Genomic DNA, 24,253 nt, shown 5'->3' with positions numbered 1-24,253 from the left:
TGTGAGCCAGGAAACAGCTTGGCCTAGTATTTGATACATAGGTAAATGCCGAATAAAAGTTAGCTATAATTATACCAAAATTCTTAAAAAATTTTGTATGTATACAATAATGTCAACAGAATAGAAGCATTTCCAAAGTTATTAAATTTCTGTCTTGTGTCTTTAATGATTACCAATCATAACATCAGGTGTTTCAAAGTACAAATTATAAAAAAATACTTACATGATTGTTTTAGCTGTTCATCTGCTTTTTGTGGATAAATTGGATGCCATGTATAATCAATTGTAAGCGTGACACTTGGGACAGTCCAGCATTCAACCCAACCAGCTCTTTGAAGAGTGAAAAAATAAAGTTTCTAGTCAATTACTTATTCCTTTAATTATATACAAACACCTGGTACAGATAATCAAATTTATTATTATTCTTTGAAAGAATAGTTTCTCCACATATAAACAAAATACTTAGCTCACTAATTTTATGCACTCACTTTTCTTGAGTAATGTTCCGCCATTTTGGTTTCACTGTTTTCTGGCTACTTTGACACTCAGCAGGAATACCAGTATCATGAGTCATTTTATTTGGGTGGCAATTCTTTACCAGCATAAATAATGAATATTTACTAGGGTGGCAATCTGGTAGAAATAAGTGAAGATCAACATCTTCTCCCTAAAAAATAATTTATAATAACCCAAAGTAATAAAATAAGTATGTAAACATGTTAGGTTACTATTACAGCCAAGCCTCTCTATAATAATCTTGAGAATCGAATCAAAAGAAATAAAACAGAAACTCCAAAGAGCAGATTTTACATTGAACAGTGAAGTAAATAACTAGAATAAGATTTTGCATCAACTAAAACTAAATTCTGATTAGAAAGACCAGGAAAAAAAAAAAATCAGGGAAATAAACAAAACAGTGAAAAGATTATCACCCATGGGTATCCCTGGATATTTCACATGTAACTCAGTAAAAAAAAAAAAAAAAAAAAAAAAAAAAAAAAAAAAAAAAAAATCATCTCATATAAGCTCAGGTGGAATTTGTTCTGTATTTTTATGACTTTTAAAAACATGATCATCTCTTGATGATCTCTAGTAGGTCTTGGTTCCTCAACTGGCTTTTAAGAATTCTGAATTAGCATATCACAGGATCTTCATTCAGCCTCACTGCTTTCCTTGTTGGTCTCCTAATCTTTGTCATTCCCCATGCCTGCTTTCTTAACAGGCAGCAAGCACAGCAGAGTGGGTAAAAGAGCAGAGCCCCAAGTGTACTGCCTGGGTTCAAATTCCAAGTCGTTACTAGACTTGGCTTCCCGTTCCATAAATGCAGACAACCAGCTCAAGAGGGTGGCTCTGGGAATTAAATGAGGGACTGCACACAAAGCACTGGGAATAGTGGCACACATGCAAAATGCTTAACAGGTGTTAGTTGCTCTTATTATTGTTGTTGCTATTTTTTTCCACCATAACCTCCATCAATACTACAACTACCACTGACTGCCCACACCCTAAAATTAGGTGTTGCACAAGATTTGGAACTCCTAACAGCGGGCTTTAGGAAAGGAAGAAAGGTATTTGTGGTTATTCCTTGAATTCATGGTGACAATTAGGAATGAAATATAGGGAAATATAAAATCTAGTTCATAGACACAGTAAATATTAGAGCTAGAGGGGATTCTGAAAAAAACATAGATACAGAAATTAGAAATGAATACTAAGAAAATAATCAACTCAGGGCATTGTTTTATTGCCCAACTTCTTAGGTGAACTTGGAGAACTCAGGGGAATTGCAGAACGTTGCAGTTAACTAAAAACAGAAACAACAGCACTTCTGTGACACTAAAGTTAGTGAACAATGGAGGAAGGCGAAAATACTTCAGGGTGGCAATGGGATGTGGCGGGGGAGTAAAGCGAAGCTTCGGGAAATCTTGTGGAATAAACAAAGCATCCAATTATACGTACTCTTAGGGAGAACTTGGTATTACATGTAGCTGGAACAAAGTCCGTAAAAGGCAAAGAGAAATCAATATTTAGTGTTTCCCCACAGGCTGCCAGATACACTACAAAAAAAAGAAGAAAAAAGGAAATTTACTTTTAACTTCAATAAAATCTTAAATAAAAATTGCCTTAAATACACACCTAAGAAAAAACTAAACTTAAGACTATAAGCTCGTCTAATACAAACTCTGAAATAGTTCTCTGGGAGTCTCACAAGATAATGGAAAAAAGATCAATTACAGTACATATTAAAACTATAATATCGATACCAATTTTCTTTATTGGTATTTGTCTTAATGAACAGAATGCTTACCCTAATTTTTAAAGTTCTTACCATTTTCCTGTTGTTTAGTGGAACAGTCAATCCAGTTGTGTTGATTAGCAGCCCAAATCATTTCAAATTGATGAAACATGATTTTAAAATTCCATGTATACGGAACAAATGAAAAAATGTCTGGAGCACTATCACTAGACCAGTCTTGAATTAAATCTAAAATTATTGGGGTGGGAGACAGAAATTCAAATGAATTGAAATTCAGAAAACAAAATGTAAAGATTTAACAGCAGTCAAAAATAAAATTTTCTTTTATAACTAAAAAGAACTTTTATACTAAAACATTAAAAGATGACTAAGATATAGCTAAATGATTTAACAGCAAACAGATGTTTACTTACTAATCACAGTTCCAAATAAGAAAAAAATTATGCATTTCATGAAAATAGCCAAAGCATCCTCCGATAGATGACTGGATAAAGAAGATGCGGTACATATACACAATGGAATATTACTAGGCCATAAAAAAGATGAAATACTGCCATTTGCGACAACATGGATGGATCTTGAGATTATCACGCTAAGTGAAGTAAGTCAGATAGAAAAAGTCAAGAACCATATGACTTCACTCATATGTGGGATATAAAACTGAAATCAACAAAGGAACAAAACAATGTCTTTCAACAGTCGCCTCCTAGAGGTGCTCATCACGCTCATCTGTGTATACTCATAGTCCAGAAACAGGGCTATGAATGAATAATTAGAACTCTGCATATGTGAGAGAAAGAAACAATTGAAAGCAGTATTGCCAAGCACAGATTTGGACATTGCACAGGCCTAGGTTTAAATTCTGGCTTTATCATTTTACTAGCTATGGAATCTTGAACAAATGACTTAAATGCTACTGGTTTTCTCTTTTACAAAATGAGGACAACTTCACAGATTTATTGTGATATTTGAAATGATGTATGTGAAGTTTTAACTCAGCAACTGCCGTAGGTGGGCACTCCGCACATGGTGGCATTTATTATTAAAGATATTCTAAGGAAAATAATAAGGAAAAATAATTAAACATTTAAAGTAGTCTTTGAATTTTAAAGGAAAACTTTATACTGAAGATACTAGATTCAATACTGAAATCAGAAGTCAAATCTTACATTATATATGAATTCATTTAAAATTTAGCTGCAATGTACAGAAGCTTGTGCAATAGATTAAAGAGAAATTCCTCTTAATAAAATGGCAAAATGATACATTTACTATCAAATGTCATAATTTAAATTAATATTAAGAAGATGCAGAGTTTTCCTATCTCAACAACAAGAGGCATATGGCTATTAACCTGTTCTATGAATAGAGAAAGGAAAAGTCTGCTTATCAATTTTATTTTAAGTATGTTTTTATTTCATTTAACAAGCAGTCACAGTGGCTCCCCACACCTTACAGTATCTACACTTCTTCTAACCCTGTGCCTCTGCACACAACCCTGCCAAACCAACCAGCAACACTCCCACTTGTGAACTTGATTCTTTAGCACAACGTCTAGCCCTCGGGAGATGCCCCAAAGTCATCTCTGGAATTAACCAACTCCACAATGCAAATTCATCCTTCATCAAGCTGATTTCTCACTTTCTCATAAACATTTTTGGTCCTGCACTTTTACTCAAACTATTCATCCTACACTGTTAGGTGTCCTCTCTGCTGAAGGAAAACGACCATCTTTAACAATGACATTACTGTAGGAGAGCACGGGGTCTACAGTCAAAACCCTGCTTTTAAATGTCTCTTCCACTTCCTAGTTCCCTGACTCTGCCCAAGTCATGGAATGTATCTGTGCTTCAATTTCCTCCTTGTTCACTCAGGGAGAACGTAACAGCCATCCCTTTCCAGTTGTTGTGAAGGTACATATACGTGAACACACTTTGGAATGTCCTGTGGAAACACACTGCGCAAATCTTAGTATTACTTAGTTATTTACAAAGACCATTTCAGATCTTAATGTCCTTTCCTGATTTCTCTGATCACCTTCAGAATCTAGCGACTGCCTCTGTATTTGTGTCTTACACACATGCATTTGTTATCTTCACAATTCATGCTTGCACGCAAATCTGTATCTACACTGTTTGTACTGCTTCATTTGTCTAAGCCTAGTGTATGAGCCGATGTACTTGAGACTGATAAATAACATAAAACAAGAAATGCCCACAGAAGCAGTAAGTTCTCTGAGGGCTGCAATCAGGGTGTAGAGTTGTTTTGAATCATTATTCATGAGAGACTTTCAACTTACACTGATTGTATTTATCTGCTTTACACTGCTACTAAATTAAAAGATTGAGATACAATTGCTAGTAAACACAAATTCAAATAATCTACTAATCATCTAAGGAAACAAATGTAATTTTATAAAGTTATTAGCCAATTTCTTTTTTAATAAGTCTTAGTTTTTTCGTCACTATCTTATCTGAAATTTCAACATATTCTACAGTAAGTTTCCCACCAGCTTATACAATATCTTTTCCAATAAATATTAAAAATCATGATAACAAAAATATTTTTACTAGGAGCTTCAACAACGATTTCTAATTCGGATTTCTCTTTAAGCCAAAAGCTGTTCTCATTACCAGACAGTCTTATCAAATAATCTGATTGGAAAAAGGAAGCACGTTCTTAATGACCGCCTTACTCTTTCTCAGACAACAAATTTTAAAAGTTATTAAGATAGCAATCTAAAAGTTAGCTTGGAAAAAACTCATCTGCAGCTCACTTTATAATTAACTTGTTAGCAAACACCCACCAAAATGCCAATCATTTGGTACCAGGGCTTTGCAATACTGTTACACTATTTCCTTCTCCCTCTTATCAGAGTAAATCTAAATCAACTTCATTATCCCCAGGACACACTTCATGTCTGCCTTTAGTTTACATTTTTCATTCCTAAAACTCTGTATTATATTTATCAAGAAGCTATCTTTGTCCCACATTGGGACAAATGATTTTTATCTCACTAATAATTGACATGAGATTGGCTACTGAGGAATACTGAGCATTCCCTCATACCAGGTCGATAACTTATCTTCTGCAGAATTCTGTCAATAAAGATAAAATTGAGAAAAGAGAAAAGCAATTCAAATTCTATGGCCAAGTATGCTTGCTCCAAGGCTAAACTAATATTGCTCTTGAATAGTCATCCTTTTTAATGAATAAGTAAGTTTTTAAAGGGCTCCAGAAAGAAATAGAAGTAATATGACTAAATGTTATAGCTGTTATATCTGGGAGATGAGAAGTTTTGTATCTACGTTTTTTAAATGTCTCCAAATAAATTTTAGAAAAAAATACATAGCCAAAAAAGTGAATTTCAATTAGGTATAAGCATAAAGATTAGAGTCAGAGAAAGAAAATAATTTAGGGAAAAACACGGTTGTAATTTAGGAAAATATGTATTTGGCTTTTTTAAAGTAACTAATGCAATACTCAGTCTAAATGAAAGTGCTATTACAAAATAAAATTTTTTAAATCCTGAGAAATTTATACTTAGACTCCAACTATTCTTAGCACTGCTAGAGTCTGAGGATGTGACATGTCTGGAGGAAAAACAATATGAAGGATTAAATGCTTGAAAATAGGAATGAATTTTAAAAGATTAGCAAAGTTAAAAAATATAACATCTTAAGTGAGGGAAAAGGGTACTATCGAAGAAGCTTCTTTGTAAGAGATTCTTGAACCAGACTACTTGGGTTAAAATACTAGCTTGACCAACTTGTTGGTCACGTGACTCTGGACAAATGCTTGACCACTCTAACACACTTTCCTTATCTGTAAAATAAGGTCATGATAATAATATTGATCTCAAAGAATTATGATGAGGATTCAATGATTGAATAAGTACAAACTGCTTAGAACAGAGACAAACACATAATACACACTGCAAGTTTTAGCTATTGTTTTTTAATAAATCTGAATTGAGTAGTACTTATTCAGTGCTTAGCTTCACAGACAAAAGTTTAACTTACTGGGGACTCTGTCACAATTTCTACTACTAGGACCCAGATTCGAGCCTTGGAGAATTTTGTAATTCCAAGAATACAGAAGCTCTCTCGCCAGTCCCCAACATAGGGCTCTCAAAGCAGAAAACACATATAAAAGAAGTATGATTGAACATACTGTAGTAATGACAGTATAAAAGGCCAAAACTCTAGCAACAGCAAAATTAGGGTAGAAGTTGTTATCCCTAGTTCACAGATAAGGAAACTGAAGCTTAAAAAATTAGGTACTTTGGCCAACATCAGACTGCTAGTAAGTAATGTAGGGACAGAACTCTCTATGAAGACCTTACTCTCCACTGTACCCCGAGATATCTAATGGTACGCAGCAGACAGACCAGATGCTTGTAAAGAGCTGGTGAGTGGTTGGATGGACGGATGAATGGATGGATGGATGGATGGATGGACGGATGGACGGATGGATGGATGGACGGACAGACGGATAAATGTAGCAATCAGTCAAGCAAACATAAGGTGCTCTGGGGTAGTCATTGACCCTGGCAAATCGGACCCTGTTTCGCTAAACCTTTTCACCGGAAGGCTCAATAAATGCTACTTATTCTTATGTAGTAATATTTATGTTATTCAGAGACCAAGACTACATGTTCCCATACTCAAGATTATAAGTAGCTATTATAATAAAGGAACTTTTCCAACTAAGGATAGCATCAACTCAATTATCCATGACAATGGAAAGGACTAAGTAGAGGCTCGAAAAATGAAAATAACTTATTTGACTGTTTGAATATACTGTTTAATTACAATAATTAAAATAATGAAGCCATGCTGATGCCTAATCCAGGAAGAGAAAGAAACCGCTTCTTTCTCTTTCTTTCTTTCTCTTTCTTTCCTTATCGTACTCCCCACCAGACTGAAACAAAGTACCAGCCTGAGATGGGTTCTTTTCATTTCTTCTAAGCTCAATTTTAGGTTCACATCTTCCTTTTTTGGGTTAGAAGAGAGCACAAAACATCTATATCTAAATTTTCCCTTTGACATTCTTAGCCCAAAAAGTGTGAAAGAAAGTCTGAACTGCGTCATCAAATCCCGATGTTGAACTACAAGCAAAATTCACTGAAAAGAAACAAGTTCATGGTGCTAAATCTCACTGCATTTACATTTATTAGAAAATTACCTGTGAAAAAGTTCTTCTGTGCAAAGATGAAGTGGTAGGTAGCTTTATACACCTCTAGTTCACACTGCCATGTCTGCGGCATGTTCCATATCCGGGGGTAGCTGGCATTGATGTGGAACTGCAAACCAAATTCAGTGAAATTGGGAGGGCTTAAAGCGGTACACGTGTGAGCAGCATTAGAAATGAATTCACGCACATCAGTGAGTAATGAAAACTCATTTTCCTACTGAGCTGAACAGAAGGTCACTTCAAGATTTTAATATCGCTATGGCTAGAGGTCAGTATCCATGGTTACATCCAGTTCCTTGAAATAGAAGCCAGGATGTGGTCAAAACCTTTAGGAACGACAACTCAGGCTGGACTTTTGATACCGTACTCTAGCTAAACCAACAGAGTACCAGCCAACCATCTGAATTCCTCTGTCAGCCTAACCTATGCAGTGAGCAGCTCGGGTCAGGGAGCGTGGAGGACAATGTCCCACCCTAGTCTGGCCCCCAGTGCCGCCCGGGTTCCCACCTGACAGCACAGTAACTGCAGATCTGACGCGATGCTTTCTGGTGCATTCCACCTGCCAAAGCTGTGCAGTTCCACAATGGCAAGAGCTGCCTGAGCAGGAACAGCATTGCTGCACAGCACTAGCTGTTAGGAATAGCTCAGGAGTCATTCAAATGCTGAATATGCCAGTTTAGTATATGTCTATGGTATTCAACGTATTCTTGGTGAATGTAAGATTTTCCTCTTAATTTACTTACATATCGTGTGTAAATATGCTTATTTAGACAAGCAATTAAGGCCCTAATGGTACCATCTTATAAAAAAGAACCCTCTCTGAATATCAGCCATTCCACAAAGTGGCTTTTCTTGTTATTGTTACTGTTGTCCCTGATAAAAAATAATAATCTGCCTGATTAATGAGTCCCCAACCTAGAATTTTAGTCATGAGCATTCCCATAGTTTTTTCTATGGGAAAATGGAGCAATCCAGGTATCAAGAGTCTCCTCCTTTTACCTTATTCATCAAGTAAAAAGCACAATGAATTATTAAGCCCTGAGAAAGAATCCAATGGGGCCAGAAAACACACAGTAAAAAACGATCTTATTTACAACATTGGACAAAGTTAGTCCAGCCATACAATCAAGTTTAAAAACAATATTATGACAACTTTTCCCATTTTTAAAAGCCAAAATCCCTATCTCGTTGCCTTATCTTCACTTGGCCCATACAAGGAGCAAAGACACAGAGTTGCCAGGAGGCCCGCAGCCCTGGGAGTCTCCTCCTCTGCCCAAAATAGGGCCAAGGGCACCTGGGGCTTCTTCAACGAGGGCTTCCTGGTCATTAGAATTTTGATTTTACACACATACATGTATCATCATATACTCTCTACTTACTGCTAACATTTCTGCTTCTAAAAGGGTCCGGTACTGCATGCTGGTAGTGGCATCGACATGTAAGAGCTGTCCTTTAATTGCAGGGGTGTAGCCTAATAAGTGAAAACATAAAAATTAAGAACCTAAAAAATAAGTGTATGTATGTATGTGTATAATATTAAAAATATTGGCTGGAAACAACTCCCACCACAACCCAAAGAAGAAATCCCTGGAAAACGGTGATCAGTCACTATTTAAGTATACCCCAATCATGGGGAGCCTGCTACCTAATAGGGGACCCTTCTCATCTGAACAGCTCTGAAGGAAGAAAGTTCCATCTTCACATAATGGCTAACATGATTTTACTTTCCAGGGCAAAACTACAGTCTAGTCCATAAATACCAGTTTTCCACTACTTAAGAGCCCCAACTCCTCTCTTCCCCCTCTGACTCCAGGGTACATATCTTCATCATTTTCATGCTCCTTATGCAGAGGCAGTTACCAAACCACACAGCCCATTCTGAGCAAACGCAGCAAAGTTCAGAGTAGTTCACTTCCTTTCTTGACAGGCTGCCTTTCTAGAAACACCACCTCACTGGTGATTATTATATGGCTACTTCAACATGCATCCTACTCTGGGCATTTATTATTCAAACACCTGAATCTCTGACAACTGTTTAAATGTATCTGATACCTAGCTTGTTATTGTCTAACAGTTACCTGAGCCTGTTTTCCCCTCAGACAGTCATCTTAAAAGCCACCTAACCTTTACCAAGAACCTGACTGGACTTTCCTTAGGCCCTACGCACTCCAGAGCTCCACACCCCATGTTCTGTGGCACTTCCCAAGAATGCATCATAGGTATGCTCAAGACAGTGAGCCCCTCAGCCCCCAAGTGGCTCTTGTCCCCCAGGGCACTGACAACTATACAAACAAACTGTGCAAATATTCTTTCCTATGTGCATCATCAGTACAAAAATGGTGGCAGCACTCCCTCAATTGAACCATTCTCCATTTTGTGCAGCCCCCAACTGCCTCTTTCCCCACTTCATGTCTGTAACTACGGCTGTGTTAAGAGATGCTTCTTTCCAATCGACTAAGCTGAATCAATGAGTCCTAGAGAACAGCAAGCAGCTGCTTCAAGACTCAGTAGAATTGTTCCTTTAAAACTAGCTAAAAGAAGGTTAATTCTTCACTACACAGCCGCAGAGTTACAGGGAAAATATACATTCTGCCATTCTCAGTCAGTTTTTCAATTGATTATCTATGCAAGTAGACCCAACTGCTACCTTTTTCTTTTTAAGGGAGCTTATGAATCTAGTCAGCCCTCTGCCTGCTTTCTTCTTATACAAGCAACAAAATAAGTGACAGAAACTATAGCGATCGGAGCATTATTTAATATTTTAAATATGACGTGTTTTCCTTTCTTAAAGTTATGCTGTTCAAAGTAGCCAGCTTACTGCCTGACAAAATCTAATATAACTTAAACCAAAGCTTATTAGTCACTCTGTCAATTACTGCCCATGCACCACGTGCCACGTGCTGGGTTCAGCATGAGGTATACAGCCGTGAAAAGATTGACACAGCACCTGCTCTCATGGAGCAACAGGAAAAACTAACAGAAAATACGTGCGAAACAAATTATGCTCACTCTTACAAAAGAGGAATTAGGGTAAAATGAACAGATAGAATTATAAGACTTAAATTGATTTTTAAAATTTTCCCCTCTCTCCAGGTGTACAAATAATTTAATTATGTAATATTTACTTTAATTATGTAATATTTGATATAACTATAGGTATATCAAAATATAACAAGCTGAGAAAGAAAACCCATTAATGTTAATTTAAATGGATTAACATAGCATTATTTATATATTATTTCCCTACTAATCATTTTTTAGTTTTTTTAATTTTTCAATTACAGTTGACATTCAATATTATATTAGTTTCGGGTATACAGTATAGTGGTTAGACGACTTACGTAGTGATCCCAACGATAAGTCTAGTACCCACCTGGCACCATACATAGTTATTACCATATTATTGACTATATTCCCTATGCTGTATTTTACATCCTCGTGACTATTTTCTAACTGCTGATCTTAATCCCTCCCCCCGTTTCCCACACAGCCCTTAAGCCCCCTCCCACCTGATTAGTTTGTTCCTAATAATCATTTCAAACAGAAAAGCACTCATTGCAGCTTACCATTTTCCTCAACTGTCATTGGAATATTAATTTCTAAATAAGAGCCAGCTCCTACATTTACATGTATAGCATTTGTTTCCTACAAAAGAAAAAAAATTAATTCATATAAAACATGTATTATAATTATACTCCCATCTTTATTTTTCAGCTATTATCTCATACAAAATAAAATCATCAATGATATTAAATAGGTATTAAAAGTTCCTAACAACAGAAGTTCAAATTTACACCACATGTAGACTAAAATAATTTGGCCATCTATAAGAGAGAAAATGCAGCAGACTATAGTGTAAAAGTCTATTATTATTAACTTCTTTCTACTATTTGACACTTAATGAAAGTAACACATATGTATTTATTGGGGGGTGGGGTAGCAGGAAGTTCAGAGAAATTAATCTAAGTATATATGACCAGTCACCAGAAAAATACTCTGGAAAATAATGTTCAGATTTTAAACACGTTTTCTATGATATTATTCCAATAATTACCCTATTTTTGGTAAACAGCAAGTCAATAGTAGCATCTGCAATAATATTCATTCGCAGTTCAAAAGCAAGGATCTGCCGTGGTTTCCCAGGCTGTGCAATTTCAGAAACTTTCAGAACTTGATAATCAGGTGGGAAAAAAAACTTCCATAAACAATCTCTGTATAAGGAGGTAGAAAGAATAATGACGTTATTCCAACAAAATTATCTCCGACAAGGGATCAAAATCAGTATTCTAACTTATTAGTATCATATCATTGCTATCTCATTTAACAATTACACATGAAATATTAAAAACATGAAGTCACAAAACACCTACTATAATTTCCCTTCAGTAAAACAGAAGACTGTTGGCTCCAATGTTTTATACTGCCAGAACATCAATGAGCTCTGAACACTTAATAAATATGCTATTATCAAATGAGACATAGGTAAAACCAATTTGTGCTGTTCAAGCACAGTGTGAGAAATGAAAGACTTTCTACAGGTGTATCAATGGTCCAAATGGCAAAGTTGCTGAACTAACTTTAAGTAAGGTCTATTTACATAAAAATGTAGATGTGTCCTCAGAACTACTGGTAAATGTCTCTCCTTTGTTTAAAAGGCTTCAATAAATGGAAAAATGTTCATAATATGTAAGAGTTATTTCAAAACTAATACAATGACTAAAAACTAAAAGACCTTTCAAACACTCTCCGTGACCTCCAGTATAAAAATCTGTATTTCTTAAATACTTCCACCTCCAGAACTGTGAGAGTCCTGTAGTTTAAGTAACACAGCCTGTGGTACTCTGTTTTGGCAGCCTTAGCAAACCAAAACAGTACCTTTCTAAATTGCTCATCAAGACTTTTTGCTTACCTCTGTTATAGCATGTTAACGAACCTCTTTGGTTTTCTTTCCTCTACTAACACTAAACAATAAGTGTCTTTTATCTCTGAATATTCACAGACCCCCAAATCACTGGCATGGATGTTGATCAAATAAAAAAGAAAAAACGAAGGAACCAATGAATGTGCTGCTCACACACCATTCTTCTAATGAACGCGCTCCTCCTCTGGAAATTGCTCACCCCAATTTCTCTACAAACAAGTAATTATTCGGTTGAAAACGTCTAGGGATATTGTACCCCGCCATAATAACACACCTTAGAAAACTCTTAAGCTAGTTTTGATAAAAATTACAGTATTAGCTCTATGCATTTGAAAGACTCATTAGAAACATAATTTACTCAAGTACCTTTGCCTATCGGCCCATGGCCCGTAGTTGAAATCTGTTCCTTTGCCACAAACTATATCCAGTCCCCAACATGGAGGCAAATCTTGCAATTTGCAATCCTCACTGCTGATTTCTCCTTCAATATTTTCTTCTGTTTCTTCTGGAACAAGACCTATATTGCAGAATATACAATATAAAGGCAGTTACTTAAAATAACCATTAGCAAGTTTCTTTAGATCATCACCTCTAAAAACCTTTTGATCTCAGGAATACTTCAGACTCTTAAAAATTATTGAGGACCCCAAAATAGGTATTTTTGTATTATCTCTATCAAAATTTACAGTATTCAAATTTCAAGTTGAGCAGTTTTTTAAAATTTTGTTATTTTTACAATAATACTCAACTCATTATATGTTCACATAATGAAATGTCTAATAAAATGTAATGAAAATAATATGGAAAATATTTTAATAAAAATTTAGTAAAATTTTAATTCCACTTTAATGAAAATATTTTTTTAAAAAAAATAACCATATTTTCTAAAACAATTTAGTGAGAAGTATTGGCATTGTTTTAATCTTGGCAAATCTTGTTAATGTCCAGCTTAATAGAAAACAGGTGAATTCTCATAACTGCTTCTGCATTTAGTCTGTTGTTCAAGCAGTTGAAGAAAAACTAGCTTCATACAACTAGGTGGATAGAAAAAGGAGTATTTTAATAGCTTTTTCTGAAAATTCTGGACATTCTTCTTTGACACTACACCAAAATTCAACAAGTGGTAGTTTCTTAAAGGTTAGCTGCAATGTGAAATTTGAAACCATATTGTTGAACTTTTCATACCCTGATACGTTAAAATGTACTGAATCTTGTGCTTTGAATAAATCTTCTACCCATGGCATGATCTTATACATCATACATTAGTCAAGCGGAAAATACTGGCTCACTGAAACATGCATATTTTCTAAATATTGATACATTTCATTATTAAACATTTTAAAAATCACATTTGTTAATATAACTGGTAGTCTCATCTGAAAAGTCATCAAATGCACAGTGACAGACCCAGAATTTTCCAAAATTCTAATTTTCACATGAAAGCTCAATATCTGTTTCTAGTTGTTCTTTCAAGTAAAACTGATGTTCCAAAAAAAGAGCAAATAGTTCCATCTTGAAACTCAATGACACAAGCGCTTTTCTTGAAAACATGAGTGTACTGCAGTACACAGATGTGCATTATGTATGCTTGCCACTTTATCATGATGAATATTTAAAAGCTTCCTTAGGGGTCAGGATTTGATAAAAATAATTTTTATTGCTTAATCAAAGACATTAAAGTAATGCCGGCGTTTGCTGTTTTACTGTGAATATGTGGCAGGGAGTCCTGTCGTTTGCAACCACTGTCTAGAGCAGCGGTGTCCAAACTGTTTTCAACTGTTTTCACCAAGGGCCATATGCGGTAAAATACACAAAGAGTCGGGCTACTCACTCGAGGTGAAGTCCGTATTGCCTCATCTGGTTTATTTAAACAAACTAAATATATTTTTGAAATTTGTTGCGGGCCATTTAACAATGGATTAAGAGCCGTAGTTGTCCCGCGGGCCGCAGTTTGGACACCCCTGGTCTAGAGTCTTGCTAAAACACCAGCAGTTTCACCACCGTTTCTTTGGCATCACCAGCGCAAATGTTAATTAACATGGTGAAAAAGGCAAATAACATCCTAGTTTTATTTTTAAAATACTCTGACCTCATAAGCCCCCTGGAAGGTATAAAATTTCAGAAATAGGAACAAAGCGGCCAAAAATCCAATGTTTAGCTACTTTTATAAGACTGAAGACACCCGTTAATCATCGTAGTTGGATTTTAATCCCGAAACATGAAGGCTCCAATCTAACATACTGTGATTTTTTTTTTCCCTAAGCTAATAGGAACTACCTTAACCATCACCACATTCCCAGAGGTTTTTCCTCATGGTCATTTGTATTCACAATTTTTGAGGCATATTTGTGAAAATGGAATTTGAAGGACAGATTATTATATTGTTTTCTTTGGGTCTGAAATACTAAAGTAATATTCAACTTTTGACAATAACACAGATATTTTTCAGGTGGACACACTTACATCTACATTTACCATTTGTTGATGCTTATTTACATCCTAAGTAAGGAAACTTAATTAGACATTGGTTTCACAGAAGAAATGGAACTGTAGCTGTGAACCACACTTTCAAGAAGCCTTACCTGGCTCATCCATGTAGTAGTAGATGTCGACATCATTTGACTGCAGCACCACAAAGCCTTCTCCCATCAGTCTCGGTGGTCTGTGGAGGGGCAGGGGGTGTAAAGTAAGTACATCGCCAGAATACAAAATATTTGTGCTGTAATTAATGGTGCTAACAGGTGAAAACAAAAAGGAAAAAAAAAACTAAAAAGCAATCAAGTATAGCATCTTGAAAAGGGAAAACATCTTTCACGTAGACAATAAATCGTTCCATAGTTGTATCCTATACTAACTAATAAAATGGTACTGAAAACTTTGTAAGCAGTAAATTAGTCCAAGGAGAAAACAAAGAAACCAAAAAATTGTTTTGCATTATTCACTGTCAATTTTGAATGTCGAGTATCAATTTAAAGCAAAGTTCAAATAAATACAATGGAAGAACAATGATCAGAATAGAATAACTATATTCTGCACTTGCAACAATAAATTTAAAATTAAACTTGAAATTCAACCTTTGTGTACTAACACTACAAAGCTGAATACGAAATATTTTTTATATCTGTATAATTTTTCAGAAACAGCAAATAAGAAAAAATATTGTCATTTTTATTAACTTCATATTACCTATTTCCGAGAATATTTAGTTGGTCAACTTGAAACAAATTTAAAGCAAACATCTCAATCTCAAATTCCGGAATGAATGTTTCGCTACAATTTCCCACAAACTGTTACTCTTTACTTGCTTGGATTTACCAACCTTTTTCTTCGTCATATACCACAGTATCTTCCTTCCATATCAAAATTAACTTCTCAATCATTAGATAATATACACAAATTCAGCAACCTTCTTCTAAATATGTATTAAATCACAAAGGGTACTGTTTAATCTCATCATTTAATCTTCACATTTAGTTTTGAAGAGTGAAAAATATAATTTTAAATCTTTTAACACAAATTAACAGCAGAATACTTTTTTATCTTACTTTCTAGTAATTTTTACAACAGCCAGATTAATTTATTCAGTATCATAACTTTTACCCATAAATACAGCATAGTGTGCATAACCCACATTCCAGAAAATGCTCTGCAAAGTCCGTGATTCTGAAGAGTGAGACCAGGTAGACCCACAGCTGCACACGTACCCCTCTATCATTCTAGCCAATACCCAGAAAATCTAAGAGCAAGAAGTGGGAACTAACGAAAAGGGAATCATCAGGCTTCTCATGACCTCAGAGACTTTATGTTGCCTACACACAAAGAGAAAAGCTGGGACATAGTGAAGGCTCATCATATGAATATCAAATTACACAAATTCAACCAGTCTCCTTCACAAAAAGAATAGAAATTGAGAACAACAAAGATGACGAGCCCTCATTCCTCTGGGCGTGTAGCCCAGAATCGGATGGGAGTTACGTGTCTGCTCTTCGCCCAGGGTCCCAGTCTCTCCTATAGAAGCATACCAACACAACGAGGGTGACCCCCATGTGTATCCCCGATACACCCTGTCTCCTGAATGCAAGCAGCAACTTCACAGGAGGAAAACAAAGCTGGAAATTCAGGTGGGAAACTGACTGGGACTGAAATGTCAAGCAAGTTCCACAACTGTGCCACCCTAACTTCACAGGCGTCCAAGAGTAATTGCAATTCAATTTTCAACTTTTCATCAATTCAAAATGGTACTCCACTATTTGTTGACTTTACTATTTATCCATTCCTTCCGGAAATAAAACGTACCTGTAATGTGTATTTTCAAACATCAACATCAAAGCTTAATTGCCCAAAATAAATTTCCCAAAGACAGGAAGAAGGAAAAAAGGGTAAAAAAATTATAGTTATAATTTTACAGAAAAATATTTAAAATTAGAGTTTACCAAAGGATAGCATAGCCACTTATCTTATGAAGCAGGACTACATTGTTAATTGATTTAATAGACAGAAATCTACCTAATTATTGCCCAACTTGCAACAAAGGATGCTAAAGCTCTAATTGATATCTATATTAGACACAAAGAGATTATTTGTTATTTGTATAAGACTTTCTTACTCATCATTTTGAAGACCAACATATCTTGGACTAGGAACAAGCATGACTCGAACATTTTCAAGCTTTCCTTTCACAATATGCATGAACTGGTCAAGATGACTGGAAGGTGGTTTTGTGGTATAAGTCAAGAAAGCATCGTCAAAGTTGATGCACAGAGTCTGAGGTTGGTAATGATTTCCAAAGGCCAAGCGTCCCTAAAAAAACAGATAACAGATATGCAACAGATAAACTATTCAGGCCATATATTTTTCCTCAGCTGACCTAATAACAAGCATTTTCAAGGAACAACTAAATGATGCCACTTTAGAACTATATATATTTAAATTACTCCACTGATCAACTAAGACCTGTGTTTAAAGAGATTTAAGTACTTGTGAATAAATAGCCTTTCAGGTTTACCACATTTGTGCTAAAATGGTATTGGTGTTAAAATAATTCTTTCACCTTTGTAAAAATTGGAACCAAAATAACTACAAAATCACTTTCTTTTCTTAAGTGAAAATTACATTTGCAAAAATGAAAGGTTCTGTTATTAACCCACCAAATATTAATTGTAGCAGAATTTACTTACTGTGCTCACATTGACCTTTATGACTGGAATAAGTGATCTCCATGAAGACGTGGGGTCCTGAGATTCTGTTTTTACTTTAACTCTGAGAAGAAAAAATAAAAACTGACATATACAAGAAAAACTTAAATACCTGAAGATATAGTTGACTTCCTCACAATACACATTAATACCAGCTGTACCTTTCCAAATACATCTCATGACTGCTCCAAGGAAAAAAACAGTGACCATCTAACGCAGGGCTATCCAAACTGTGGCCCGCGATCCATTTTTCATTGGCCCGCAGCAAATTCCAAAAATATATTTAGTTTACTTAAATAAACCAGGTGAGGCAATACGTACTTCACCTTGAGTGAGTGGCCCGGCTGTTTGTGTGTTTTACCACATATGGCCCTTGGTGAAAAACGCTGAAAAAAGTTTGGACACCCCTGATCTAAAGAAATACTAAGATCCCTAAAATGTCTGTTGGAATGCACTCTGTCGTGTGACAATTTTTAGATTGACAAACTACAATAGCAAAAACTATGATTTTAGAATGACAAGCTTTAATATCAAAAATATAAATTATGATATGCTGTCATTACATCTACCATTATGCCCATTATACCACAATATGACATTTTACAAGGCAGCCAAAACTATTATTAAAACAAATGACCAAGGTGTAAGTCACTTTGATGTTTCCTGCTGTTTTAAGCACTTCTGACAACTCAACTGAGCCTTTTCCTTCCCTAGTCCCACCACTTTATGCCAAAATAATGTCCTCTCAATAAAATGAAAATGACAGGCCAAGAGTAAGAAAAAAGAAATTACACAAAATTATACAAAGTACACGAAATTTAAGAAATAAAAATGTCACAGCAATTCACTAAAGATTTCAGATGAAAACACAAGACGTATTTCTTCAACACCCGCTAATTCCTAAGTCGCACTTCTGAGGCCATCTCCACTAAGGTGGCCCTCAGTGCTTAAAACAAAATTCAAAACTGACCTCACTACCTCTCCTAAACCTCCACTTTCTCTAAGGCTCCCTGACTAAGCATGACCACTACTTAAATTAGAAATTTGGATTCACTGTTGACTCATCCTTCTTACTCATTCTCCACATCTAATATACCACTATCTTATGGATTCATTTGCCTAAGTATATCTTGAATCCATCCATTTTTCTGCCTTCCCCTTGTTACCAACCCGGTTGATGAACATTTCTTCCCTAAATTGTTACAATATCCTTCTATATGGTGTCCCCACTTTCAGTCTTATCTCCCTCCAATCACACCACGGCACTACTGACCTGAAGTGAAGCCAATATCTAACACTTGGACCCTCAAAATCATTGTAGTCTTATTTATCTCCATCTCAAATAGTCCACTGCAGCCTCAGTAAATAACTTCTCTATTGCATATGATGTTTCTTCTCTATGGAAGACTCTTCACTGCCTTCTTTGCCTAACTCAGTTACCCTTCAGGTCCCAACCCTCCAGATCGTTCTATGTGTGCCCACAGAATACTACTCTTGTCCCTATGGTAACACTTCTTGCACTAAAATTTCCTATTAACTGTCTAACTCCCATACTAGGCTATAAACTTCCTCCAGACACAACAGTTGTCATAGTCACAGTATCCCCAGTACCTCAGATCAATGTCTGGGACATAATATCTATTAAATATTTAACTGATGATAAATGTTCTCATCATCTACTTAAAAAAAACTATTAGGTATGTAAGGCTCTTCAAAAATCAACATTAACCAAAAAATGAAAAATCAAACAATCATATCAATACATGCAGAAAAAGCATTTGACAAAATCCAACACCTATTCATCATTAAAAATCTCTCAGTAAACTAGGAATAGTGGGAACCTTTCTCACCTTGGTAAGGAATATCTACCAAAAAAAACCCCACAAAAAACAAACCTAATGGTGAGAAACTATTAATAGAAGCTTTCCCATTAAGATCAGCTACCAAGCAAGGATATCCATTCTCTCCTTTTCAACTTTGTATTGGAAGTTCTAACTAATGCAATAAGACAAGAAAAAGAAATTAAAGGTATAGAGATTAGGAAGGAAGAAATAAGACTTTCTTTGCGGAAGACACAATCATCTATGTAGAAAGTCTGAAAGAACTGACCAAAAAAATTCTTAGAACTAATAAGTGATTATAGCAAGGTTGCAGAATACAAGATTTATATACAAAAGTCAATCACTCTCCTATATACTAGCAATAAACAAGTAAAATTTGAAATTAAAAACACAGTAACGTTTACATTAGCACTACAAAAAATGAAATACTTAGGTGAAATTTAACAGTATATGTACAATATCTACATGAGAAAACTACAAAACTCTGATGAAAGATATCAAAGATCTAAATAAGATAGTCCATGTTCATGAAAAGGAAGACTCAATATTGTCAGGATGTTTTTCCAAACCTGATTTATAAATTCAATGTACTCCCAATCGAAATCCCAGCAAATTATTTTGTTGCTGGGAGAAGACCAAATTGGAAGACTGACACTACCTGACTTCTAAACTTACTGTAAAACTACGGTAATCAAGACAGTGTGGTATTGGTTAAAGAGACAAACAAATCAATGGAATAGAATCGAGAGCCCAGAAACAGACTAAACAAAATCATATATTTGTGTATAGACTGTAAATATGTATATTAATGTACATACATTCAAAAGGATAAAAAAACAAATTGACAACAGCAGTCATCAATGTGGAGGGAAGTAGGGCTGGTAAGCAGAGCAGGACTTTTTTTTACATTAATAATTTTGTATTATATGTATTTCTTTAAAAATTATATAATTATGTGAATAAAAGTTTTAGTTAACCTACAACAAAAGATTAAGCTGTGTTTAGATGAACAGTATCAATAATATTCTAATAAAAGTAAATGTTTTAATGTTGGCGACTAATAAAATTCAAGGGTGACAACGAACCTTTTGATTTTGGACTGGGTTCTTGTTCTTCCATTTTCCCGGGTTTTATCATCCTCTTTTTTGGGTGGAATTATTGTTGGCTCCAAACCAAACAATTCTTGAAGGCGCCCATAAAGATCCGAACGATTGTAGACATGAAATTCAAAGTCGTTGATTGTGATGTATAATCTGGTTTCTGCCTTTGGATCTAAAGATACCAAAAAAAAAAAAAAGTTCTTAGTCAACTTTTTTCAAACTTTAGTCACAGTGTTTTATCAAATCTTTTTCACAGCTAAAGGAATGCAAATTATTTATTTTAAAACACAACTCTACGATAAAGAGAATCATATTTAAGATACATATAAAATGCTAGCAAAAGAAAGAAAAAAGCTGATGTCACTACAATATTTTAATCTAGCATTCTAGAAACACCCTGAATTTCTAGATTCCGGTTGTATAATGCTAGTATTTAAAGATTTTATACTAAGAATACAAAAGTGCCATTTACAAAGTAAAAGTAAAACTTTACCTTAATAGAGCCATAAATTTAAACTATGTATAGCAACATGTTCAAAGTATGAGTCATTTAAACATCACATTAGTATTTGAACTTATGGACCACAGAAAGGACTTTTCATAAATATTAGTTTGTTTTTAAAAACTACCCAATGCTGAAACAAAGATTTTATGAACTGTAGACTGCAAACAATAGCAAATAAAAAACATAATTACATTAAATACATGTTAACAGTAATTAATAAATCCATATATAAAGTGACAGATGGGGTACTTTCCTCAGTAGTGAGGAAATAATCTAAGACAGAGCATCACATGTCAACCAAAGAGGGTGAGAGGAAGGTACTATAGTCAGTGCTTCCTTTTGTTATGAATCATACATGTGTTTTTTGAGACTTCTGTTTAAACTTTTATCCATTGATACACCTATAGAACAAATTCAACTGAAAGACAATTAAAATTGGATATGACCAGTTAGAAGTTTAATTTTTAAAAATGGGTAAAGAGAACTGTTATTAACTTTCATTTTATTAGCTTAAGCTGTGGTTTAAATCTGAAGTACATATTCATACCTGTGGTAAAATACCAAATTTCACCAAAATTAAATTCTCCTCAAGTTATTAGCAAAAAAGCATATGAAATGTCAAACACCCTAATTAAATATAAATTTTAATTTAAAGTAACAAATGAAAAATACACAGCCACTCAAATTTCAAAAGTAAGCTAAGGAAAATAAATCAACAACATTCATTTATCACATAGTAGTAATACTTTCAGTTCTACTCTAATCTTGGTTTTTTTCCTCATTACTTACTTCCTAAGACAATTGATTTAAAAAAAGAGAGAGACCTAATCCTTCAAAAAACCAATACTTGGGAGCTGTCACTTTTCTCATAGTTTTAAAAATATCTCTTGACTTTTATGTTCCCTCCTATTTCTTCAGATTTATCACCTGACTAAAAGCAAAGACAATCCCCTAAACTATTATATTAAGAGTTCTGCCTCTTTTCCTTGCTGCAGATCAAATTCTTGTAATAAAAGGAACAGAAAACACACTAGTTTTTAATACATATGAATACAGAGAATACATACCGTGTTTCCCCGAAAATAAGACCTAGCCAGACCATCAGCTCTAATGCATCTTTTGGAGCAAAAATTAATATAAGACCTGGTATTATATTATATTATATTGATACCCGGTCTTATTTTACTATAAGAGTGGGTCTTATATTAATTTTTGCTCCAAAAGACGCATTAGAGCTGATGGTCTGGCTAGGTCTTATTTTCGGGGAAACACGGTATGTATTCCAAGACTTGATAATAAACATAATTCGCCATTTTTAAGTAAGTAAATCAAACTCTAGCTCTCATTAGATTTAAACCTTGCCTCAGTAATCATCCACAACTTTGCCCCCAAATGCCCAGGCAAATGTCCAGCAGTCCACTAAAATATCTCCAGGATGAGGCCAAGTAAACATGCCACATTCGACATATCCAACCAAACACCTGATTTTCCCACCCAAACCTTTTCCACAACATTCCCCATCCTCCCAATAGCCAGTTAATCTTTTTAATTGCTCAGGCCAAAAAATTTAACTGCTCTCTTTTTTTCACATCCCAGGTATTATCAGCAAATCCTGGCAGCTTTTCTTCCAACATAAATCCAGAATCCAACCACTTGTCACCATCCTGGCCCAAGTCACCATCAACTTGAACTTCTTGATGCAACACAACTCAGCAGCCTCCTACCTAGTCTCCCTGCTTCTGCCTTATTCCCCTCTGACTGTGCTTTACACGTTGGTTAGATCTTAGAAAAACCTAGCTGAAGGCATGCCACTCTTCTGTCCCCCCGTTTTCTAATGGCTTCCTCTCTCACTCAGATTAATACCAAGGTCCTGTAAGCCACATATAAAATCCTACAGGATCCATACTCTTCTCTCCTCCTAATCCGCACACCAAGTAAACCGGCCTCCGTTTTCGGTATCGAAACTCAGACACAACCAGGAAATGCTCCTGCCCCGAAATTCACTTCCTTACTTGCCTCGTGTTTCTGTTTAACTATTCTCCAAAGGGTTCTTCCTATTTACTGAGCCTGCTTTTATCTTCTCCTAGGTGCCACATTTCCCTCACTCGTTCCTCAGTGCTGTATAGATTTATTGGCTAATTATCTGAACCCCTTCCATTCAATTGCTTGAATGAAGCCAGCTCTGTAAAAGGGACTCGTTTTATTCACTGTTGTATCTGTGGTGCTTAGAACAATTCTTAGTACGTAGAGGGCTCATTTGTATGAAAGAACAACACAGCATCTTACTACAAGTCTATTCCTAGTAAGACAAAAATATCCAAACAAAGGGATCTGAGACTTCTGACAACCCAAAATGTAGATGCATAATAAATGCAAAGCAGAACATTTTTCTATTACCACACTGATCTACACAATTAGGAATCAATTATTATACCATTCTTGAAGGTCATAAACAACTCAATCACAATTTACCCCAGAGCTCATTTAGGTCATCTGTATTCCAATTTACTTTAAGAACAGTTCAGCATGATCCCTGAATTATGTAAATCCCCTGCTCATTAGGAATAACGCAATAAAGACCGGTGGATGAGCTGCACAGCAGCAATGGGGAAAATTAAGTCTGGACTAGCCCCTAATTAGATCAGCAGTGACTGATAAACAAATGGTGACTATAGAAAAATGGAAACAAGATTACTCTCAATTTCATCTCTACTTGCTGGATGTACACACCGATTCTCTTCTTTCAATATAACTAAAACGGTAAGAATATGGCTACACTAACTTACTAAAAGACACCAAGGCACAAAGATAAAAAGGATTTTGACAACACTGACAAATACCAAATACTTAATACTAAAACACTGCAAGATCCCCTCAACAATCCCTTCCCTATATTCCCAAACTTTTTTTTTTTTTTTGCATTATTATTGGTTGTTACCTCCCTCCAGGAGAATGTAAACTCCATTAGAGAAGTGTTTTCCTGTTGTGCTCACTGTTATAACCCTGGTGCCTAAAACAGTGCCTGATATATAGGAGGCACTCAACAAATACACCAAAGCATTAAATAGAAAGGATATGTGGGGTTTTTAAAAATAAGATTGAACAAAATGTCTAGACAACTCTTTTCCTTCCAAAAGATGACTTTAAAAGATAATGAACAAATACTCAATCTATCAGCATTTTAAAAGCACCTATTGGTTTCATATTTTAAAAGAGAAAGATTTAGCTGAGTTCACAT

General features: G+C 35.2%; 1 protein-coding gene across 7 annotated transcripts in view; it reads right to left on the bottom strand.

The window, feature by feature from the left end:
- The window catches only part of BLTP1 (bridge-like lipid transfer protein family member 1), a 161,636-nt gene that overhangs the window by 113,630 nt on the left and 23,753 nt on the right, over positions 1-24,253 (bottom strand). For all 7 annotated transcript variants that reach the window (XM_033133318.1, XM_033133322.1, XM_033133321.1 and 4 more), the window contains exons 7-19: positions 20,496-20,682; positions 17,552-17,633; positions 16,981-17,174; positions 14,957-15,036; positions 12,741-12,891; positions 11,508-11,664; positions 11,020-11,098; positions 8,833-8,924; positions 7,445-7,562; positions 2,330-2,485; positions 1,960-2,057; positions 489-667; positions 224-330 (exon numbers count right to left, since the gene is read on the bottom strand). In XM_033133318.1, coding sequence (XP_032989209.1) covers positions 224-330; positions 489-667; positions 1,960-2,057; positions 2,330-2,485; positions 7,445-7,562; positions 8,833-8,924; positions 11,020-11,098; positions 11,508-11,664; positions 12,741-12,891; positions 14,957-15,036; positions 16,981-17,174; positions 17,552-17,633; positions 20,496-20,682 — 1,680 coding nt within the window. The remainder of the gene's footprint in view (positions 1-223; positions 331-488; positions 668-1,959; positions 2,058-2,329; positions 2,486-7,444; positions 7,563-8,832; positions 8,925-11,019; positions 11,099-11,507; positions 11,665-12,740; positions 12,892-14,956; positions 15,037-16,980; positions 17,175-17,551; positions 17,634-20,495; positions 20,683-24,253) is intronic.

Source organism: Rhinolophus ferrumequinum, chromosome 18 (genome assembly GCF_004115265.2).
Source record: "Rhinolophus ferrumequinum isolate MPI-CBG mRhiFer1 chromosome 18, mRhiFer1_v1.p, whole genome shotgun sequence".
NCBI lineage: Eukaryota > Metazoa > Chordata > Mammalia > Chiroptera > Rhinolophidae > Rhinolophus > Rhinolophus ferrumequinum.
This window is presented reverse-complemented; position numbering and strand designations above follow the sequence as displayed.